The sequence below is a fragment of the Camelus dromedarius genome, chromosome 29, assembly GCF_036321535.1.
Source record: "Camelus dromedarius isolate mCamDro1 chromosome 29, mCamDro1.pat, whole genome shotgun sequence".
Taxonomy (NCBI): domain Eukaryota; kingdom Metazoa; phylum Chordata; class Mammalia; order Artiodactyla; family Camelidae; genus Camelus; species Camelus dromedarius.
The window spans coordinates 13,236,590-13,254,138 of NC_087464.1; the positions used below are offsets into that span (position 1 = coordinate 13,236,590).

Genomic DNA, 17,549 nt, shown 5'->3' on the forward strand with positions numbered 1-17,549 from the left:
TTAATTTAAACTTAGAGTCCCTCTGAATTAGCCATTTATTAGTGGACAGACATGAATGTGCCCCGAAGGTGACTGACGTGAAAACTTGCCTTCATTCTTCTTGCGTAAGGCTAGTTAGTGGGAACATGGAGCCGGAAGGAGGGAGGTAACAAAAAGGAAAGGGAAGATGAAGGAGAGCTTTAATGTGGGGGTTTGAGGAAGCAGAAGGGTAACGAAACATGAGTCTCTTTACAGCATCTGCAACTAACCAAGCTCTGAAGGCATGAAATGGCAACAGCTGTGAAAAGACCCAGGTTGTCTAATTCTTCTGGCAGTTGTTCCTCTGTTCCTCTAAGTTCCTGTGATTGATCGCCCCAGCATACAGTTGGGAAGACGAGATCATAAAGTGAGGTATTACCAAAAGAAGAGCTAGCTGATTCCTCTCCTGAAAAAGGTTTTATCTTGTAACCGACTAATTTAGGCTAATGAGGGAGCTAATTGCACAAATCTAAATAAGTTAAAAAGTGGAAATTATCAAAATATTTTTAAAAGCAAGGCTCTTGCTTTTAGGTATACAGTTATTCAGGAAATTTACCAGCTGTTGCTAAGTAGCTAATTTAATAGACAGGACTTTAAATACTGGCATTCATTTTCACAAAACAAATGTTCCTTTAGGAACTTCTTTTTAACAAAGGAATAGTAATTAAGACATTTGACAAATGCTTTTCATTGACTTTACATTTTAACAAGGTGGCCTTTTAAATGGATGTCTGCCCCACTCCCCACCCACCCACCACCAATTGCACATATGCTCTGATGACCACAAGGAGTAGCCAGGCTGAGAGAACTCAGCCTTGGCAGGGAGAAAAAAATATATGAAGTCTTCTGCCGTGTTTTTAACTTCCATTTCTTAGAACTGGCTTTGGCTTCTCATTTTACCTGCCCTGAGTGAAGACCATCTTACAGTTAGATTAGAACATTTCCACTCTACAGAACCTTTGACAGGTGATTCTTTTTGGAATATCAGAGTTTTCACATAGCTGGAGGCAAAGCCTTAAGTGCTGGACCTTCCATCTGGGAGTCTGTTTCTAAACACCTGTGTATTTGGCTGGCTTCTAGAATGTTCATCAAAATTTATCCTTTTCTTGATGTCTGGGGAGTATCATTATGGCTGTCAGTTGACTGTTACATAATAAAGATGTACCTCAGTGGGCAGGGCACTAAGCCTACTGGCAGGACAGGAACTTGGGTTAAGGATTTACTCATGTCACTTTACCTCTTGGCCATTTGCTTCAGTCTCTCAAAAATGGAATGGAACACGGTCAGCCGTATGTCTGTTAGAAAGTGTCTTTCGGCTAAATTCATTCGCACGTAGATCATGGAAACAGTCTCCTCCTGAAGAATTTCACTTGCTTTTCAGAAAACCATCTCTGCTCTTCATTCCCTCTGTATCACCTCAAGCCAGCAGCTTTAGTCAAGAGATTATGCAATTATTTGGGCCTCACTTCATGTGTAACTAAAGGCATAGACTCTGATACCTACAGTCTCTTAAGCTAGAAGAAGGCTTTCACCCCAGATTCATTCTTCTTGCCCCAAATCAAAAAAAAAAAATTCTGTCAAATTTATCGCTTAAAATTTCTGGTTTAGGTAATTCATACCCTCATCTTCTCCTACCTGGACTCTTTGGTTTCCTTACCACTAATTTCTTTCTGCCTTAAAATTCTCAGTTCTCAAACCTTCGGGTCTCAAGATTCCTTTATACTTTAAAAATTATTAAGAACTCCGAAGATATTTTGTTTATATGAATTATATCTGTAAATAGTTACCATCTTGGAAATTAAAACTGGTGCATTAAAACTATTTATTAATTCATTCACAGTAACAACAATAAACCCACTACTTGTTAACATAAAGAGCTTATTTTCTTGAAAAATAACTTTTCCAAAACAAAAACAAAAAGAGAGGAGTAACATTGTGTTGCCCTAACTTGTTGTAGAAACCAGTTAGATTCGCACATGTCTTATCCATTCAGACTGCTGCAGTAAAGGAAATCCAGCCTAACAGATACATGCTTGAGAAGGGAGGGATATTGTAATAGTTTAGCCAGATAATTGTGATACTCTTCTTTGACACTAGGTGAGAATTCTTAAAAGTTTTTAAAAAGTTACTTGTAATGTGGAATCTGAAATCATATCACCAAACTTTTTGTACTCTAGCACGTTAAAAGTCACTGGTGTATCTTGCCCTTTGAATGGATCTTTTATCCACGCATTGTTTCCTAGCATCATGCATTGGTCACCTGGGAAATACTGATTCGCCAAATAATAAAACTTCTCCAAACATTGAACATTTCATTCTGCAATATCAGAAAATCACACTTGTTAGTATCACCACCAATCTCATCAGAAATGTCTTTAAGTCTTGGTAAATTGGCAAGTTCCCAGTGGCAGATGCGAGTTTTCCCAAAAATCTCATTTTCACTTGAAAGTCTGGATTTTGTCATCAACAATAAATACTGCCAGTTGCTTCTTCTGAGAGACAGGTTCACTTTGTTTATTTCCAGGAAAATACCGAAGTTCAGAATAGCCGTCCCTTGTTCAGCAGTCCTCCCTTCAGTTACAAATGCTGCTCTCCATTGGCTCACAACATACAACAGTTGCATGAGTGATTTTCCTCAAGACCACCGTCGTAGGTCCTCCATAGAAGTATTTTATGTCTACTTTCCATTCGTCACACAGACTATTAAGAATATGAAATTGAATGACATTAGTAAGTTTACAGCTTCATCAGGGACATTCTGTGTGAAAAAGTTTTTTGTTTTTGTTTCCTGTACTGTAAGTGTGTGGCAGCGAAGCCTGCAGTGACTGCTGGTTCGCCTTGGTAGCAGTCCCTTGATTCGTGCTAAGGCCCGTCAGTGCAAATGTCAACACAGCAAAAGGGCAAACGATGTGTTAGCATTACTATGAAAATAGTTTCGACCCCACAGATGCCCTGGAAAGGTCTCTAGGCCCCTGGAGGTTTTGCAGGCCACACGTTGAGACTCCTGCTCTAGCTCATGTTAGAGATTCTTGCTAAACTGTGTGGTTGTGGCACAGACTTCACTGTCTGGTTCCTGAAATGACCTAGGGGCCCATCAGCACTGCTGTCAGTTCCACAGCCCAGCTGCCAGCCACCCCGGGCTCCTCCTTACCACTAAAATCCATCGCTGTCCTTGCTCGGTGTGCAGTGTTAACTCGCCACAGTGTGTATCACACAGACAGGCATTTATCAAGCAGCGTTCATGGTGGGTATCTTGAAAGAAGAAGGAACACAGGAAGAACTTCGGCAGGGCTTGTTTCTAGTTAATTGACAGTTCTTGGCAAGCATTACTTCAGTGGACTTTACCTAAGAGTATAGTTACTTCATTTATCAATTTCTTTCCTCAGGGCACTGAAAACCTTAAATAGTTCCCTTTCTTTAAATTTTTTTTTTCCTGTTTCCAAAGCGGATGTATCTGAGGCTTTTAAGTTTTGTTAGATCAGCTTTAAAAAAAAAAAAAACCAAACAAACATTTAATCAGCATGGCAAGAGTTGCATCTACAAACTAGGTGAAGGGGAAGGTCCTCATTGATAACCCATTAATACCTGTATTTAGGATTGAACCAGGAAGAGTGGTTCATCTTTCTGTCTGTGTAGAATTCGGATAGTTGCCTTTGTAGTGACACGGAACACACTGAAAGGCTTTTTTGGGTTTCTCAGTGTGAGAGAGGTGTAGAGCCGTTCGAATTCAGACCCAGGAAAACTCTGCTTGTATGAAAGAAAGATAGTAACAGTGAGCTGTGTTAAGTAGTACTGTGCTCTTTTGAAGACTGCAAATGCTTATTATTACAACATCCTCATAGGGGAGGCAAAAGAGAAGTATTAATAATAGTCTTATAGTTGACAAGTTGTAGGGACAGAGAAAAGGCCTTCTGTGTGTCCATCCTGTTCAGTGCTGGGAGCGCAGGGGTGACCCTAATAATACTTTATACTCTTTCCAGTTACTTACACTGTCTCCTTGTGTTCCCTGATTGTCAGATGTACTGTCCTTGACATAGTCAGTGCTATGCAGTCTTCTGAGCCGTTAACCACACATATGCGTGCACACTGTGTATATCTTTGGAGGAATTAGCAAAATGCTTCCATGAAACTTGGTCTTTGAATAATTGACCATTGTGTGCAGATTATTTTTTTTAATTCACTGGGAACAAGTTGTTTTTTCTTTTTCCACCAAGATTTGTGTTAAAACAATCACATTAATTTTGAAAAGAGACGTGGGCATGTTTATTTAGGTAGGCACTAGAATATCATCAGTCTGTTAAAAATTATGAGCAAATAAAATAGTAACCTAAAAGTTAATATGCATTTGGTCAGATAAATCTCCAAAATGGACAATCTTAGAGAACCACCCATTTTTATTTTAAAAAAGCATTCAGAGTAGGCAGAGAATTCTGTTCTTTAACTTGCTGATTAATTTCTGATATGTCCCACTTACTGATAAGGCCTAACTGCTAATGCCATTTGTGCCTCTGTGTCAAAAATCCATGGGTACTATAAATGTATGGGTAAAGGAGCTTCTGAATCTAGATTGCCTGCGCCGTTTTGGTCTACTCCTGAGAATGGGTTATCTTTCCTGAAAGTTCCTCTTCACACAGAGAGATGAATGTTGATTCATTCACATAAGAACCGTTTGTTAAATACTAAGGCCAAGAACCTGCAGGAAATCCAACGAAATAGATGCTTTGGTCTGAGAGACTTCTACAACAGGTGTCTAGATAACTGATAACCGGGGGTGATTTAAGTGTGGTACGAGTGCTGACACAGTTCTGATAGAATGGGAGGAAGGACAGGCCAGTATTTTTTTTTAATTGACAGATAGTTGATTTACAGTGTTGTGTTCGTTTCCGGTTTGGCTACACATATATATGCATTCTTTTTTATATTCTTTTGCATTACAGGTTGTTACAAGTTTTTGAATGTGGTTCCCTGTGCTGTACAGTAGGACCTTGTTTATGTTTTAGGTAGTAGTTTGTATCTGCTAATCCCCTACTCCTAATTTACTCCCTAATTTGTCCGCCCTTTCCCCTTTGGTAACCATAAGTTTGTTTTCTGTCTATGAGTCTGTTTCTGTTTTGTGAATGAGCTCATTTGTACCATTTTTTAGATTCCACATGTAAGTGGTATCATATGACATTTGTCTTTGTCTGACTTCCTTCACTTAGTGTTTTGACTGTGGTGTTGAGTGGTGGCGTCATGAATGGGATGGCATTTGAAGGACTCTTAAAGATTTGCCTGGTTTTGCTTCTGTGGGGAAGACAGTGAGGGCAGGATCGGGGACATGGGTACAGCCAGTTGTCAGATCTGATGTGAGTACAGTGAGCTGACCATTGAGGCTGCAGTGGAAAAGTCTCACGAGGAGAGAAATGGCCAGAGGCTGTCATGGTGCAAGACTGTTTTCAGAGTCACCTCCTAGAGCCCCCTGCTCTTTATCCCAGTGTGCACACTGGTATTTCAGCTGTCTGGGTGGGGATTGTTTAGGGACACTTTAAGTTCAGTCCAAATTAGGCACTTGGGGATTGGCCAGGAAAAAAAATCTATAAATATCTGTCTTTTTCTTACTCCTTTCCCTTTGCCTCGGATGAAAAGCCTTTTTTTTCTTCTTTTCCCAAGGCTGACTCTTCCATCTCAGTTCCCAGTCCTGTCTTGACCTTTTAAAGAATGGTTTCTCCATAAAACAGCTCAGCATTCAGATGCCCGGTAGCGCCTTTAATCTTCGCTTCTGGGGCAGCCACCTACCTTCTCCACTGATTAGACGAAAGACAACCTACCTTTTCTTTCTACTTTCTGGTCTCATCCCACAAGATACTTTCAGGGAGAAGATGGTGGTCTGATTCAAAGCAAAGGAGTTTTTTTCTTTCAGTTGTAACCTGAGTCAGAATTTCCAGCTCCTTGGTTTTTTCTTATATGTACCCTTCCTTGTAGACCGACTTAAATACTTCTTTAAGAAAAATAAGGCCAAAATATAATGATGATAATAAAATTAAAATGTTACGTCAACTAATACTTATGTAGTACTCATGCCTTAGGCACTATACAAAATACTTTGTGTATTAATTCATTTTTTCCTCATAGCAACATTTTTCTATTACTATATGTCTTTATTATTTTTATCCTCTGGCAGCAGTGTTAAAAAAGTAGGTTTTCTTCTTGAAGGATTTTTTTCTTCTCTCTTTGCTCTGTCTTTTGGACAGTTGATAGAAAAAGCAAGTTATACCTCTACTTTCTGTGCTTTTTTTGAAGGCATGACTGTACTAGTATGTGTTTGCCTTGGAGGGACGAGGAAAGACTTCCATGGGAAGCTGAATCATTTTTTGGCTTGTATGACTGCGTGACTACGCTAGAGCTATTCTTTGTGCTGTGAAGTGAAAAATAAGAAGGATAAGTCGAGTAATTTCCTAACGTAACACATTTTCATTTTATATGGGATTCAAACTTCTCCTAAGGATATGGTTATTTTGAACACGAGTTTTCATGTCTGGCCAGGACTTTTATCCTTTAAATTCAGAAACTCGTTTAGGCTACTCATCTTTTGTGTATGTTAACACTGACAAGCTTTTTTTTTCCTCTTATTTAATGACTAAATCTGGTCAGCCATCTGAAAAGTCTTAGGATTATGATTGTGGTAATAAACGAGTGCATAATCAGTTATTCGTCTGGCCCTTGGATGCCTGGTTCCGTTTTTGGCACTCTGGGAGAGAAGTTTAAGAAGTACCTTTGCCTTTAAGGAACTCACCATTCTACCTGGGCTCAGACCAACACGCAGCATCAAGGAATACAGGATGACAGTGAGTGCATCACAGCCCAAGGACCATCGTAGCTCACAGAGTTATAGGGAGAGTGAGAGCAGGCAGAGAGCTTAATGTAAAAAGTGAGATTCGAAGGGTAGATTTTGATTAAGGTGGAGAGACAAGGTAGGGGATTCCAGAAACCACACTTGTCCTAAGAGCCAGGGGGCACTCGGGTAGGAAGAACCACGTCCTAATTGTGGAACCTTGAGAGAACGACCGTTTACTTATCTTGAGGAATAATAGTGAGATTGAATAAGGATCATGGAGAGTCATGATATCCAAACAGGAGAGATTAAGCTTGATGAGGCTAAAGACTTGTACCTTCTTCCTGAATCACAGGACAAATCATACCACTTGTTTCTGTGCTGAAACATCTCTGGTGGCTCCCGGTTGCCTTTGAATAGTCTAAACTTTTTAGCGTGGCATCCTGTGCTTTTACAGTCTGGGCGGTCAGTGCTCTTCCAGCTGAAGTCATAGACGCTCGTACAGGAGTTTGATGTGTCTGACTAGGCAGTTCTGTCATACCTGCCTCTCCTCAGCATCTGTACCTTCACTCACAGTCTTTATAGGTGATGCCTGCCTCCTCCCTCTCACTTTCTCTCTCTCTGTCCTTTCATGTTAAACCCACACCTTCATGAAACTTTTCCACCTACTCAGTTCAGCCAGAGATCCTTATTCCTTGCTGAAACCTTGCATTTCATTTGTACTACCACGCTGTCTCATACCTCTGTTTCACGCATTGCCCCTGCTTTGTTTCCTTGAGGTCCCAGAAATGTCTTATCCATCGTTACATCTCTCGTAACACTTCACAGAGCACCATAGCTACAGCAGACATCTGAATATTTGTTGAATGGTTAACTAAGTTTGGTTAATCTTCACTAGTTTGCTACTAATTGGCCAAGACATACTGATGATGACAGATTCCCATGAGGAAATTCTGGTCGGTAACTGTCAGTGTTTCCCTGACCTCACTGCCTTTGTTCTATAGGATGAGGTTTGTTCTGACTTCCATAGGTGATCGTATGGAAAAGGAGTTTCTTACTTGTTGGCTGTTCCTTTCTGTTCCCATATTCTTGCCAAAGCACGGTCTGCCCTGCCTCTCTCCTCTAGCTGTTAGGAAACCCTTGTCCATATTCCTGACCAGGTTGCAGTGTGCACCCGGGTGTTCTCTTTCGGTCTCTGACAGGAGCTCTTGGAAAGAATTGAAAGTATGCAAAAGAACAGGCAATAGAACTCACTTTGTGTTATTGGCCCTTTTTCTCTGTTAATTAATGCTTCATTTACTTCTCAGAAGGTTTTTTACACACTGAAGTATTTAATACCAGGTTAGCCAACCTGTAGCAACCATTATATAGTGATTCACTAAGTCATTCTGTCTGAAGGGAAAAATGTCTTGAGGGAAAACCAGGAAAGGTGGCGTGTACAAGCAAACCGTAAAGCTTCCCCTGTGAAATGGAAGCGTATGGAAATTCAGCTTTCACCACTCCTGCTGCACCAGAACTTGCCCTCACCGAGGTCCGTGAAACATTCACATAGCAAAATCCAGGTGTCTTACTGGCTTGGCCTTTTCACAGCATATGGCACGGTTTGCCATTCTTTCGTTTTGTTTTCTTGATGTCACATCGGTGCGTTGATTTCCACATCTGTGTGCCCAGTCCCAGCTGTTCTCCTGAGCTCCAGATGTACACGTTCATCTGCTTACCTGGCTCTGCTTGGATATTTCTGCGCTACCTCAGATTCCCTCTGTCTAAAACCTCTTTTCATCTCTCCCTGCACCTCCTTGCACGGCCCTGCACCATTTAGCTGCTCACCCCGAGCAGAATCCTAGTCAGACATGACCCTTCTTTCCCGCACTCTCCCGCCCCCAGGCCTGCTAATGTTAATTTCTTGATCTCCACTTTCATCGCCTGAAGTCAAGCTACCGTCATCTCTCATGCCACTCAGGTAGCAGCTTCGCAGCTAATCTCCCTGCCCCTTGTCTTGCTCCCTCCTGTCTGTTGAGCGTGCTCTAGGGGAAGAACAGTGGTATTTTTGAAACACAGAACTGATCATGCCTTTTGCTTGCTAACAACCCTTCATGGCTTTTTTCTTTTGCAGTGATTCAGGCTTTCAGATATACTTAGAGTATGTTTATCCGGAACTGGCCTCTTTCTGCTCCCAGGCCTGGTCCTTCGCCACTTGCTCTTTCTTGCCTCTGGGCCTTAGCTCCTAGTCCTCTGCCAGAACCAGCACAGAATCCAGCTCTCCAGCTCCCCGACTCATCCACCAGGTCCCAGTGCGGTCAGCATTTCCTCAGCAGGCCTTTCCTGGGCCTCAGAGTGTCGCTCCTCTAAAGGCAGGTGTTCCTGTAGTCCCCTGTCATTCCTCTGTTCTGACACTGCTCACACGCATCATTGTAACCATCGAATGGCTGTCTAGTTCACTGCTGTATCCTCAGTGCCAGACATAAATTTCAGTAAGTGTAACCATCGAATGGCTGTCTAGTTCACTGCTGTATCCTCAGTGCCAGACATAAATTTCAGTAAGTATCTAATGACTGAGCTCACTTCATTTGTTGAAACGCTTGTTGAAGACTGAGGACAGGGACACATGAGAGGTTGTAGTCTACAAGCACAACAGTATTACGGGTTTTCCGTGTAAAATTTCTTGGCTGTTTAACTTGTTACTGATACTAAATTTGCTGTTCTTAGCATTCCACGTTTTTTAAAATACTAGTGTATTGTAGAGCCACATTCTTTGGGAAAATTTGAAAATTCAACCAAAAAAATTTAAATGTTTACAAAATGCTCTTTAAACGAGGAAAGATGTAAAATAGGTTTTAAAATCACAAGATTATAGTACGGAAGAGACCTGTTTTGACATGTCAGACTGACAAGATAGGAGAAGTGAGCTTACCTCACCACAGGCTTACATCCTTCTAGCGGCGTGCTCCGTGTTCAGAAAGCCAGTTTGATCTTAATTATCCCAGTGCACATAACAGCAGAGGGTTTGTTTTGGTGTCTACATCACACGGAGGACACTGACTAGAGAGCCCACAGTCGGCTGCCCTGTGGCGTGAGGAACAGTTGGAATCACGATCCAGAGGAGAAGCTTTGAGGAGGATGGTGAGTCGTTAACAGGCATCTTCGAATGTTTGAACTGCTGCCGTAAGAAGTTACTACTGTTTGTTCCCAGGAGAAAAACTAGGAACAGTATTCCCATTCATTCTGGAGAAGATGGGAGGACCTTTGTCCATGTCCAGAAACCTTCAGTCTCTGCGTAGGATGTGTTTGTTCTGATTTTTCTAACATATTGCCACAGTAAGATGCTATAAAAAAATTAAAGGTCAAGTTTTAAAATGTTGGCAAAGGAGTTGAGCCTATTTAATGTATTGACACACTTTTTACCTGTACTTTCTAAAATTAGGGCCTTTGTCATTTTCATTGAAAAAATAAAATGTTTTTTGTATTCTTTGGCATTCGTGTAAAATCAAATATAAGAATACCAATAATATGAGTGATAAATTCTAAATTTTCTTTCCTCAGATTTTAACTTACCTGTTCTCTGATAGCTTAATTTTTTTTAATTTAGTATATTACTCGAGGCAAAATAAGATGCATATGGAAAAAAAGATGCACAGAGCTGAGTTTAATGCAGGCTTGTTTTATGAGCTCTGTGGCCTGATACAGCTGGCTTAAACTCTGAGTGCTGCTGCTTCTCATCTGCAGACAGTGATGTTTCACCCTGTAGCTTTTTATGAGGAATAAATGAAGTTAGTTCATGTGGGAGCAACTGGCAAACAGGAAGCACTCAGTACATGTTGTTATTAATAAATCTTGCCCCAGAGGACCTGTCCTAGAGATTCAGCTGTCCTATCACTACTTTTCCAAATGAAATTATCATTTAGCTCTCTCCCTACCTCCCCTCCTCCCTCCTTTTATTTCACCAAGCTGTTGGTAATTTTAGTAAAATTTAACATTTGTGTGCTTGTTCCACAAGACCTATTGCCTATGAGTCCAAGTTTGTGAAGAGACTTTTTATTTAATTGAAGTACAATCAATTACAATGTGTCAGTTTCTGGTGTACAGCACAATGTTCCAATCATGCATATATATACATATATTTGTTTTCATATTCTTTTTCATTAAAGGTTATTACAAGATACTGAATATAGTTCCCTGTGCTAGATAGAAGAAATCTATTATCTATTTTTATATATAGTAGTTAATGTTTGCAAATCTCGAACTCCCAGATTTATCCCTTCCGACCCCCTTTCTCCCAGTAACCATAAGATTCTTTACTGTGTCTGTGGGTCTGTTTCTGTTTTGTAGATGAGTTCATTAGTGTCCTCTTCTTTTCTTTTTTTAGATTCCACCTATGAGTGATAACATATGGTATTTTTCTTTCTCTTTCTGGCTTACTTCTCTTAGAATGATGATCTCCAGGTCCATCCATGTTGCTGCAAATGGCATTATTTTATTGTTTTTTTAATAGCTGAGTAGTATTCCATTGTGTAGAGACATATTTAGAGTTTTGTCTTTTCTTACTCTTCCACCTTAATTACTTTTTGCCATTGTTATTGTTGTCAGCCAAACTGCTGCTACCAGCTAAAGTTTCTTCTTGAGAAACGCAATAAAGGGTTAAAGCAGAGGTGCTGCCTGCTGCTGCCAGATGATAATCTGGGGAGAAATGCTGGCTGATTGGTTGATTGCCCTTTAGGCCTTCCCCTGTTCCTTTAGTCTCTTAAACCTTTGAAACTCCAAATCTGTGAGTGGAAGAAATTTGAGGAGTGGGGGGCAGTAGTCTTCCCTCTCCTGGACCAATAGTGCTCAAACACCTAAATTGAAATTAAAACACCTAAATTGAAATTAAAAAGGGAATCCTAGCTAGAAACAATGCCTTTGCAGCTATTGTAAATAATTTCCTTCTTTCTCCTTTCAAATACTCAAACACCTTATTTGAAGCAGTCTGTTATTTTAAGCAGACTGAAGTTGCTCAAGTGGAGGCTATAATAAAAAATATATAAAATATTTTATCTGTATTTTAGTCAATTTCACCACCAACAGATATGTCGCTCTGGATGACTATTTTTTTTTAAGTTAATGAAATCATAGATGAATGAAAATTATTGACTGTGGTCGACATTTCCTTCCTTCTCCTTTCATGTGAAAAGTGGAGGTGGAAAATATAATTATGCAAGAATATACTGCATGTTTTCTGCAACAAGTTTTGAGAGAACTTATCAATTCCTGTTTCTACTCTGCATCTACCCACATCCTATGAGCTATATGGCAAATGATAGATTTGTAGGTCTCAGACTGACCATATCAGATGAAGAAGGAACTTCAGATGTGATCTAGTGTCCAACCCTTCTCATTTTTCAGTTCTGGAAACCAAGATCCAGGGAGTCAAGCTAATTATCCCAGGGTGCTCAGTGAGATAGTGGCACATCTAATGGAAAGCACCTTTGATTTTCACCCTGTGCTCCCTGCAGAGACTAAATTGATCATTGGTGGATCTTTCAGCCAATGACATGCTTCTACTTTATGTTCACTTTGGGGTTACAGGACAAATGTTTGGGAGCAGTAGACAGGCCCCCCCCCCCCCATGCTTACTGGCCTTTGTGTTCTGTTTGGATCTTCAGCATACCCACTAGGTGGTGTCCTAATTCAGAAGCTTTGCTGGGGAACTTTAGATAGGGTTCTGGCCTCACTAGAAGAGGAGCCAAATAGAGTTGACCCACAAGAATGCTTAAATCAATCATTTGGGTAAGGTGTTAGATCTTAGAGTTAAATACTAAGAGCAAATTTAATTCACAAACAGAAATGCAATCGTTAAATTAAAATGCATGAAATATTTTTATACTTCATTTTCCGGACTCTTAAAGAACATACATTAGGCCCATGGTTTGAACAGACTTTAAGCACTGGTTGCTTTTATTGAAGAATTTAGGACTTCTTGTTGTGGCTAGAGGTAAGATGGAGGGCACAGAGAGAAGGGAGATATAATTAATCTCGTGAATAATTACTGTTGTAAGAAATTGTAAATAATAAGCATATTTTGCAACAAGTTCCCAAAGTTAGAGGAGAGGAAGAAATACTCTCAAAATGAAAATTCATAGGTCTCAGCTCTGGTTTGGTTATAAAATGATTGGTTTCTGTGTTTCAAAATCCTAACAGAATAACTTCAGTAGTTCCAGATGTTTTTGATAAAAACTTGGAATTGTCACACCAGCAGCAAAAGCACAGGACTGCAGACTCTGTCTTCTGTGGAGAGTACTGAACAGATCCAGAGGGGAAAGCAAAACAGACTCTTTTTTTCCCCACCCAGAGCATTTGTTCTCCAAGAAGGAACAGACTACGTAAGGACAATTCCAAATCCTTTCAATGTATTTATGTGTACAAAAAGGGTAGGAAATCTAGATTTCCAGCCTGTGGCACAAAACCAGCTGATTGTCAGAAATAAAAAAGTTAATCTGTCTCAAAACAGTAATCTTGGCCATTTCAGACAATTATTATTACTTTGAAACAGGTTCCTCTCTAATTATATAAACTTGAGGACAGAGTCGTTGTTTTTTGTTCTTTTTGTTTGCCTTTGCTGCAGAGCACCAAATTATCTATTAAATCAGTATAGGTTATCTACATTTAAGTCAATAGTGGGGCGAGGCTGGGAGTGGAAAGGCTCTGTGGTGATGAAAGCACCTATGATCCCTAGGGAGCTGCCTGGGACCCTTGGGAGCAGGAAACATTTGATTCTCATTAAGACAGAAGGGAGCGGCAGTAAAGAATAAACCATATTGAGGACAGAGGGGAGGCAGCTTTGTGTTTATATGGGGAGGAGGGAGAGTTCTAAATTACAGCCTGGTGAAAGTTCATACAGAAAAGATAGTTTATTATCCATCTTTCCCTACACTAAAGCCTTCCCACCCTTTTGGTAAGCCTGAGCTAGAATTTTATTTACAGCTTTCTAATTTCTCTCTAATCAGTTTCTCTCTAATGAAAAGCGACATCTGTTTCACTGTCCACATTGGTAGCATCACAGAGCCAGGACTTATGGGGCATGTGGGGAAGGGGGGGGGTCACACCTGCCTCCATGCCGTGGATGAAACAGCGAGGGATGGGGGCAGGCGGAGGCTCTGAGTTGGGTAGGACTGTCGCTGTGGTGTGTAACAGATGGCGAGGAAAGTGCTTGATTCTGTGGGGTTTGCTGCCTCTCCTTTGAGCTGGTTAGCAACTTGAATGCCTGGCTGGAGGAGATGGTGATTCATCCGACCTCCTAGAAAACCTCGTGTCACCTACTGTTTACAATACTGATAGAAATTCAGGTATTCAGTCTCTTTTCTTCCTTTCTGTTGTGGCGTTGGAGCCCCCTCCTTCGCCCTCCCCCGGTCTAGCCAAGGACTCCTCTGGCCACTCGAGGAGAATGTCAGCCTCCTGATGCTCCTAGAAGGGGAACATCTTTTCTTCTTTTTTTTTTTTCCCCCTTTCTCCTCTTTTCGTTCCCCCTTAGTTCCTTTTCCTCCTTTCCCTCCCAAATCATTTACGACCCAAGAGAGAATGACTTCTGGAACAGGTCTGCCCCTGAGAGTCCTGGCTGGGCTGGGGCCGGAGGGTTCTCAGTGAGAGAACAGGCGTGAAGTGCTGGCCGCACGCTGGGCTCAGTCCACGTGAGAGGGGAGTTTGAAATGGAGGAGTCCCAGCCAGGTGACAAGTCCCAAAAAGTACTGCTACAAGTACCCATTCATCCCCCTTTCCTCTTAAATTTTCCTTAACCCCTCCTCCCAACACTCCCTCCCTCAGTGCCAAAGAAAAGGCTGACCTCTTGATGATTTTCAAGCCTTGTCAGACACTTTTGTAACCCCTTCTGGATCCCAGAGACGGAGCCCTGAAATATTTGGCTAGCATTTTTCTCACATTAAATCACTGGCTTGCGTTTGGCAGGGAGATGCAGGGAGATGCAGTGTGCGCCTTGGGTAGTTTCAGTTTCCCCTACTTCGTGGAATAGATAAGTATGTTGTAGCTGTCTGTGGTGTTCAGGATGACACCCCTGCCTTTATTACCATGCTGCCCACATCAAAGCACTCGGGGTGCATCTGGAAATGCCTGACAGAGCCTTTTTCATAGGGGACAGTGTGAGGAGGAGGAGGAGGAAGCGGGTTGGAAAAGGAAGCCTTGTTTTTCTCTTCTTCGTCTGTGGATGAATCATGCTCCCACCACTGCAATTAGGTTTTCAAGCCTCCGAGGCTGCTGGTGCAGTGCTGAAAGGGCAAGTGCTGACGTTCTTGAGAGGGGGGGCCGGGGGCTGGGGCGGGGAGGGGCCGGTGCCCAAGCAGGGAGGGAGCAAGGAGCCGGGAGTGGTCTTTTTCCTCCTTTCACTCTGCTGTCATTAGAGATTTTCTACTGAAATCACGACCAAGCCCTCCTGCCTGGTGAGCAAAAGGCTGATTCAAGACTCTCTCCTTTGAATAGAAATCTCCAAGCCTCTACTTTTTTTTTTTTCTGTAAAGGAAAAATTGATTTTTCACGTCTTTTGTTTTTATTTTTTAAGCCAGAAGAGGATTTAATGAGATAATTTTTTCCTATCATTCCTTCGAAATAGAGACGTCGTCTCTTTCCTTCTCCTTCTCGCTTCCCGACGGAGTACATATTGGATTTTTATTGCCTGCACGGGGTTCCTCCCCCACGTGTGCCAGCCATTATGCGCAGCCGGCTAAATCTTAGCTTTTCTACTGGAGTTACGGCCAGTGTTGGAGACGATGTGTGCTTTTCTTCCAGTCAAGACCTACACAAAGTATAGCATCGGGGGCACTTACTGCTTATGTTGTGAATTGTAAACTCATCATCCCAGTGCTCCGAAGTTGCCAGGAAGTTCTTAGTCAGTTCAAGGAGTTGGGATTCTGCTTGGTTTCTTTTTAATTCAGTTTTTGACCCTTTGAGGGTTTTCTGTATAGAGGAGTCTGGAAGGCACAAGTTCCCTCCAGCTCACCGTGAGAAACTTGGAACTGTGGGCTTGCAGGTGTGCACTGGCCCCCCGAGCTGACACTGGGTACATCGCCTGCACCTTGTTTCCTCTCTTCTGCATTTGGACAAAATGTATGAACGACACAAGAGGCGCTACAGCCTCTGTGACATCTCCAAGGTGGACAGGACTGTGGACGTGGTGTTGCTGAAGGTAAGGGGCCACGCGTCACCCATCCCAAAGCTCAAGCTCTTCCCTGTCTGAATCCAGGAGCTGGGTCCCTGGCCACCCTGTATGGGGAGGAAGGCTGAGAGGTGTGTGCAGGTGAACATGGGGAGTGGGGGTTGGCTTGGTGATTTTTAGGGTTCTTAATGGAATATTTGAACAGATGCAGTGGGGACTTGAGCATCAACACTGAGCCACTTACTGTTTCAGTGTCATTTTACTTGTTTAAAAAATGGATTCTTATGCTCAGGAGGACCTCGTAGTCTTGAAAATCACAGAGGGAGAAATTCACCTTCAGAGGTGCTCCTTCCTGAGATGACTCTGTCTGTCCCTTTGCCCCTGACATCTCCACACCTCTGCTCCCCACTCCAGGCCTCCTTTCGGGGAAGCTTTCTCTGTCAGTCTTTCTGCCTCTGTCTCTTAGTCTGTCTTTTGCCTGAGTCGTTTCCATCTGTAGTTTTCTGCTGTCTCTACTTAAGCTCTTTAGGGGAGAGAGAGATAGATGGTGCTTATTTCCATTGGAAGGGTCTCCAGACAGTCAAAGTGGCCCTTTTGGCTGCTTTTCAGATCTAGCCTCTGACTCTTGATAGCTGTATTTGTTGTTTTCTCCATTAGTGATGTTGGGTGTCTAAGCAGGATGGGGGCGGGGACTCTGAGTAGCTAATTGCTCACAGAAGGCATCCTTGAATCTAAAATTAGTAAGGACTCCACCAGCCATAAGATCGGAGTCTGGGAATGTTGGACAACTCAGGGAGCACTTTTTGGAAGTTTAGCAGTTTTCTGGCAAAGGCAGGGGAAATTGGAAGCCAACCAAATGCTTCTCAGATGCCAAAAGAACCTCAGTACCTGAACTTGTGAGGGTGTGGAGCCAGGGGAGTCTCGGCAAAGTAGTATTGTGCTGCCCTGGTCAGGGAAATGGTGCAGCTCTTGTATTGATTTATCAATTCAGCTTATTACTTGAGACTCCCTAATTTTTTTCATTGGTCCATTGAGGCCAAGAAATGTCTCAGAAGGCTAGACACAAAAGCCAGTGAAATAATAATAATACCATGCCAGACAAGGGGTAGGTGAAGGAGCTGTAACTTGTGGTGGAGTGGCGCCATTGTCCCTCCTAATCGCTGTCGGGTGGTGGTTTGACTTGCCAGACTGAGGCAGAGAGCCATGGGTAACTTGGCATTTTGAACTTGATCCAAGATATTATTCATTTTATTTTCAATGAAATGTGATTTCTGCTCTGAAATCACAGTGATGTTTTAAAATTTTTTGTCCTCATATATTTAGGAAAGCCTCATTTTTAGGCCCTTTATTTGCTTGATTCTGACTTTCACTTGTTCTGGGGGGAAAAGAAAGGAGAAGTGGGGGGGGGGTAGAAAATCTCAGTCTAAGTACCACAGGGAACATGGTGCATGGGAAATCGTACTGAAATGTGCGATACTCTGCTCTGTCAGCACAGGGAAGCCTGTATGAGTAGAGCTAAATCAGCAACAGGTTTGTTAGACTGAAAGGAGCTGTTTCACAGTTTTAACACAACACTTCCATATA

General features: G+C 42.0%; 1 protein-coding gene across 16 annotated transcripts in view; it reads left to right on the forward strand.

Annotated features, from left to right (window-relative positions):
* AKAP13 (A-kinase anchoring protein 13) overlaps positions 1-17,549 on the forward strand; it is a 291,739-nt gene that overhangs the window by 170,969 nt on the left and 103,221 nt on the right. Inside the window, exon 1 of one of the 16 annotated variants that reach the window (XM_031440525.2) lies at positions 15,754-15,995. The exons of the other annotated variants lie outside the window; for them this stretch is intronic. Within the exon in view, the coding sequence (XP_031296385.1) occupies positions 15,915-15,995 (81 nt within the window). The 5' untranslated portion in view covers positions 15,754-15,914. Of the gene's footprint in view, positions 1-15,753; positions 15,996-17,549 lie in introns of those variants that run through there. 16 annotated transcript variants of the gene reach the window in all.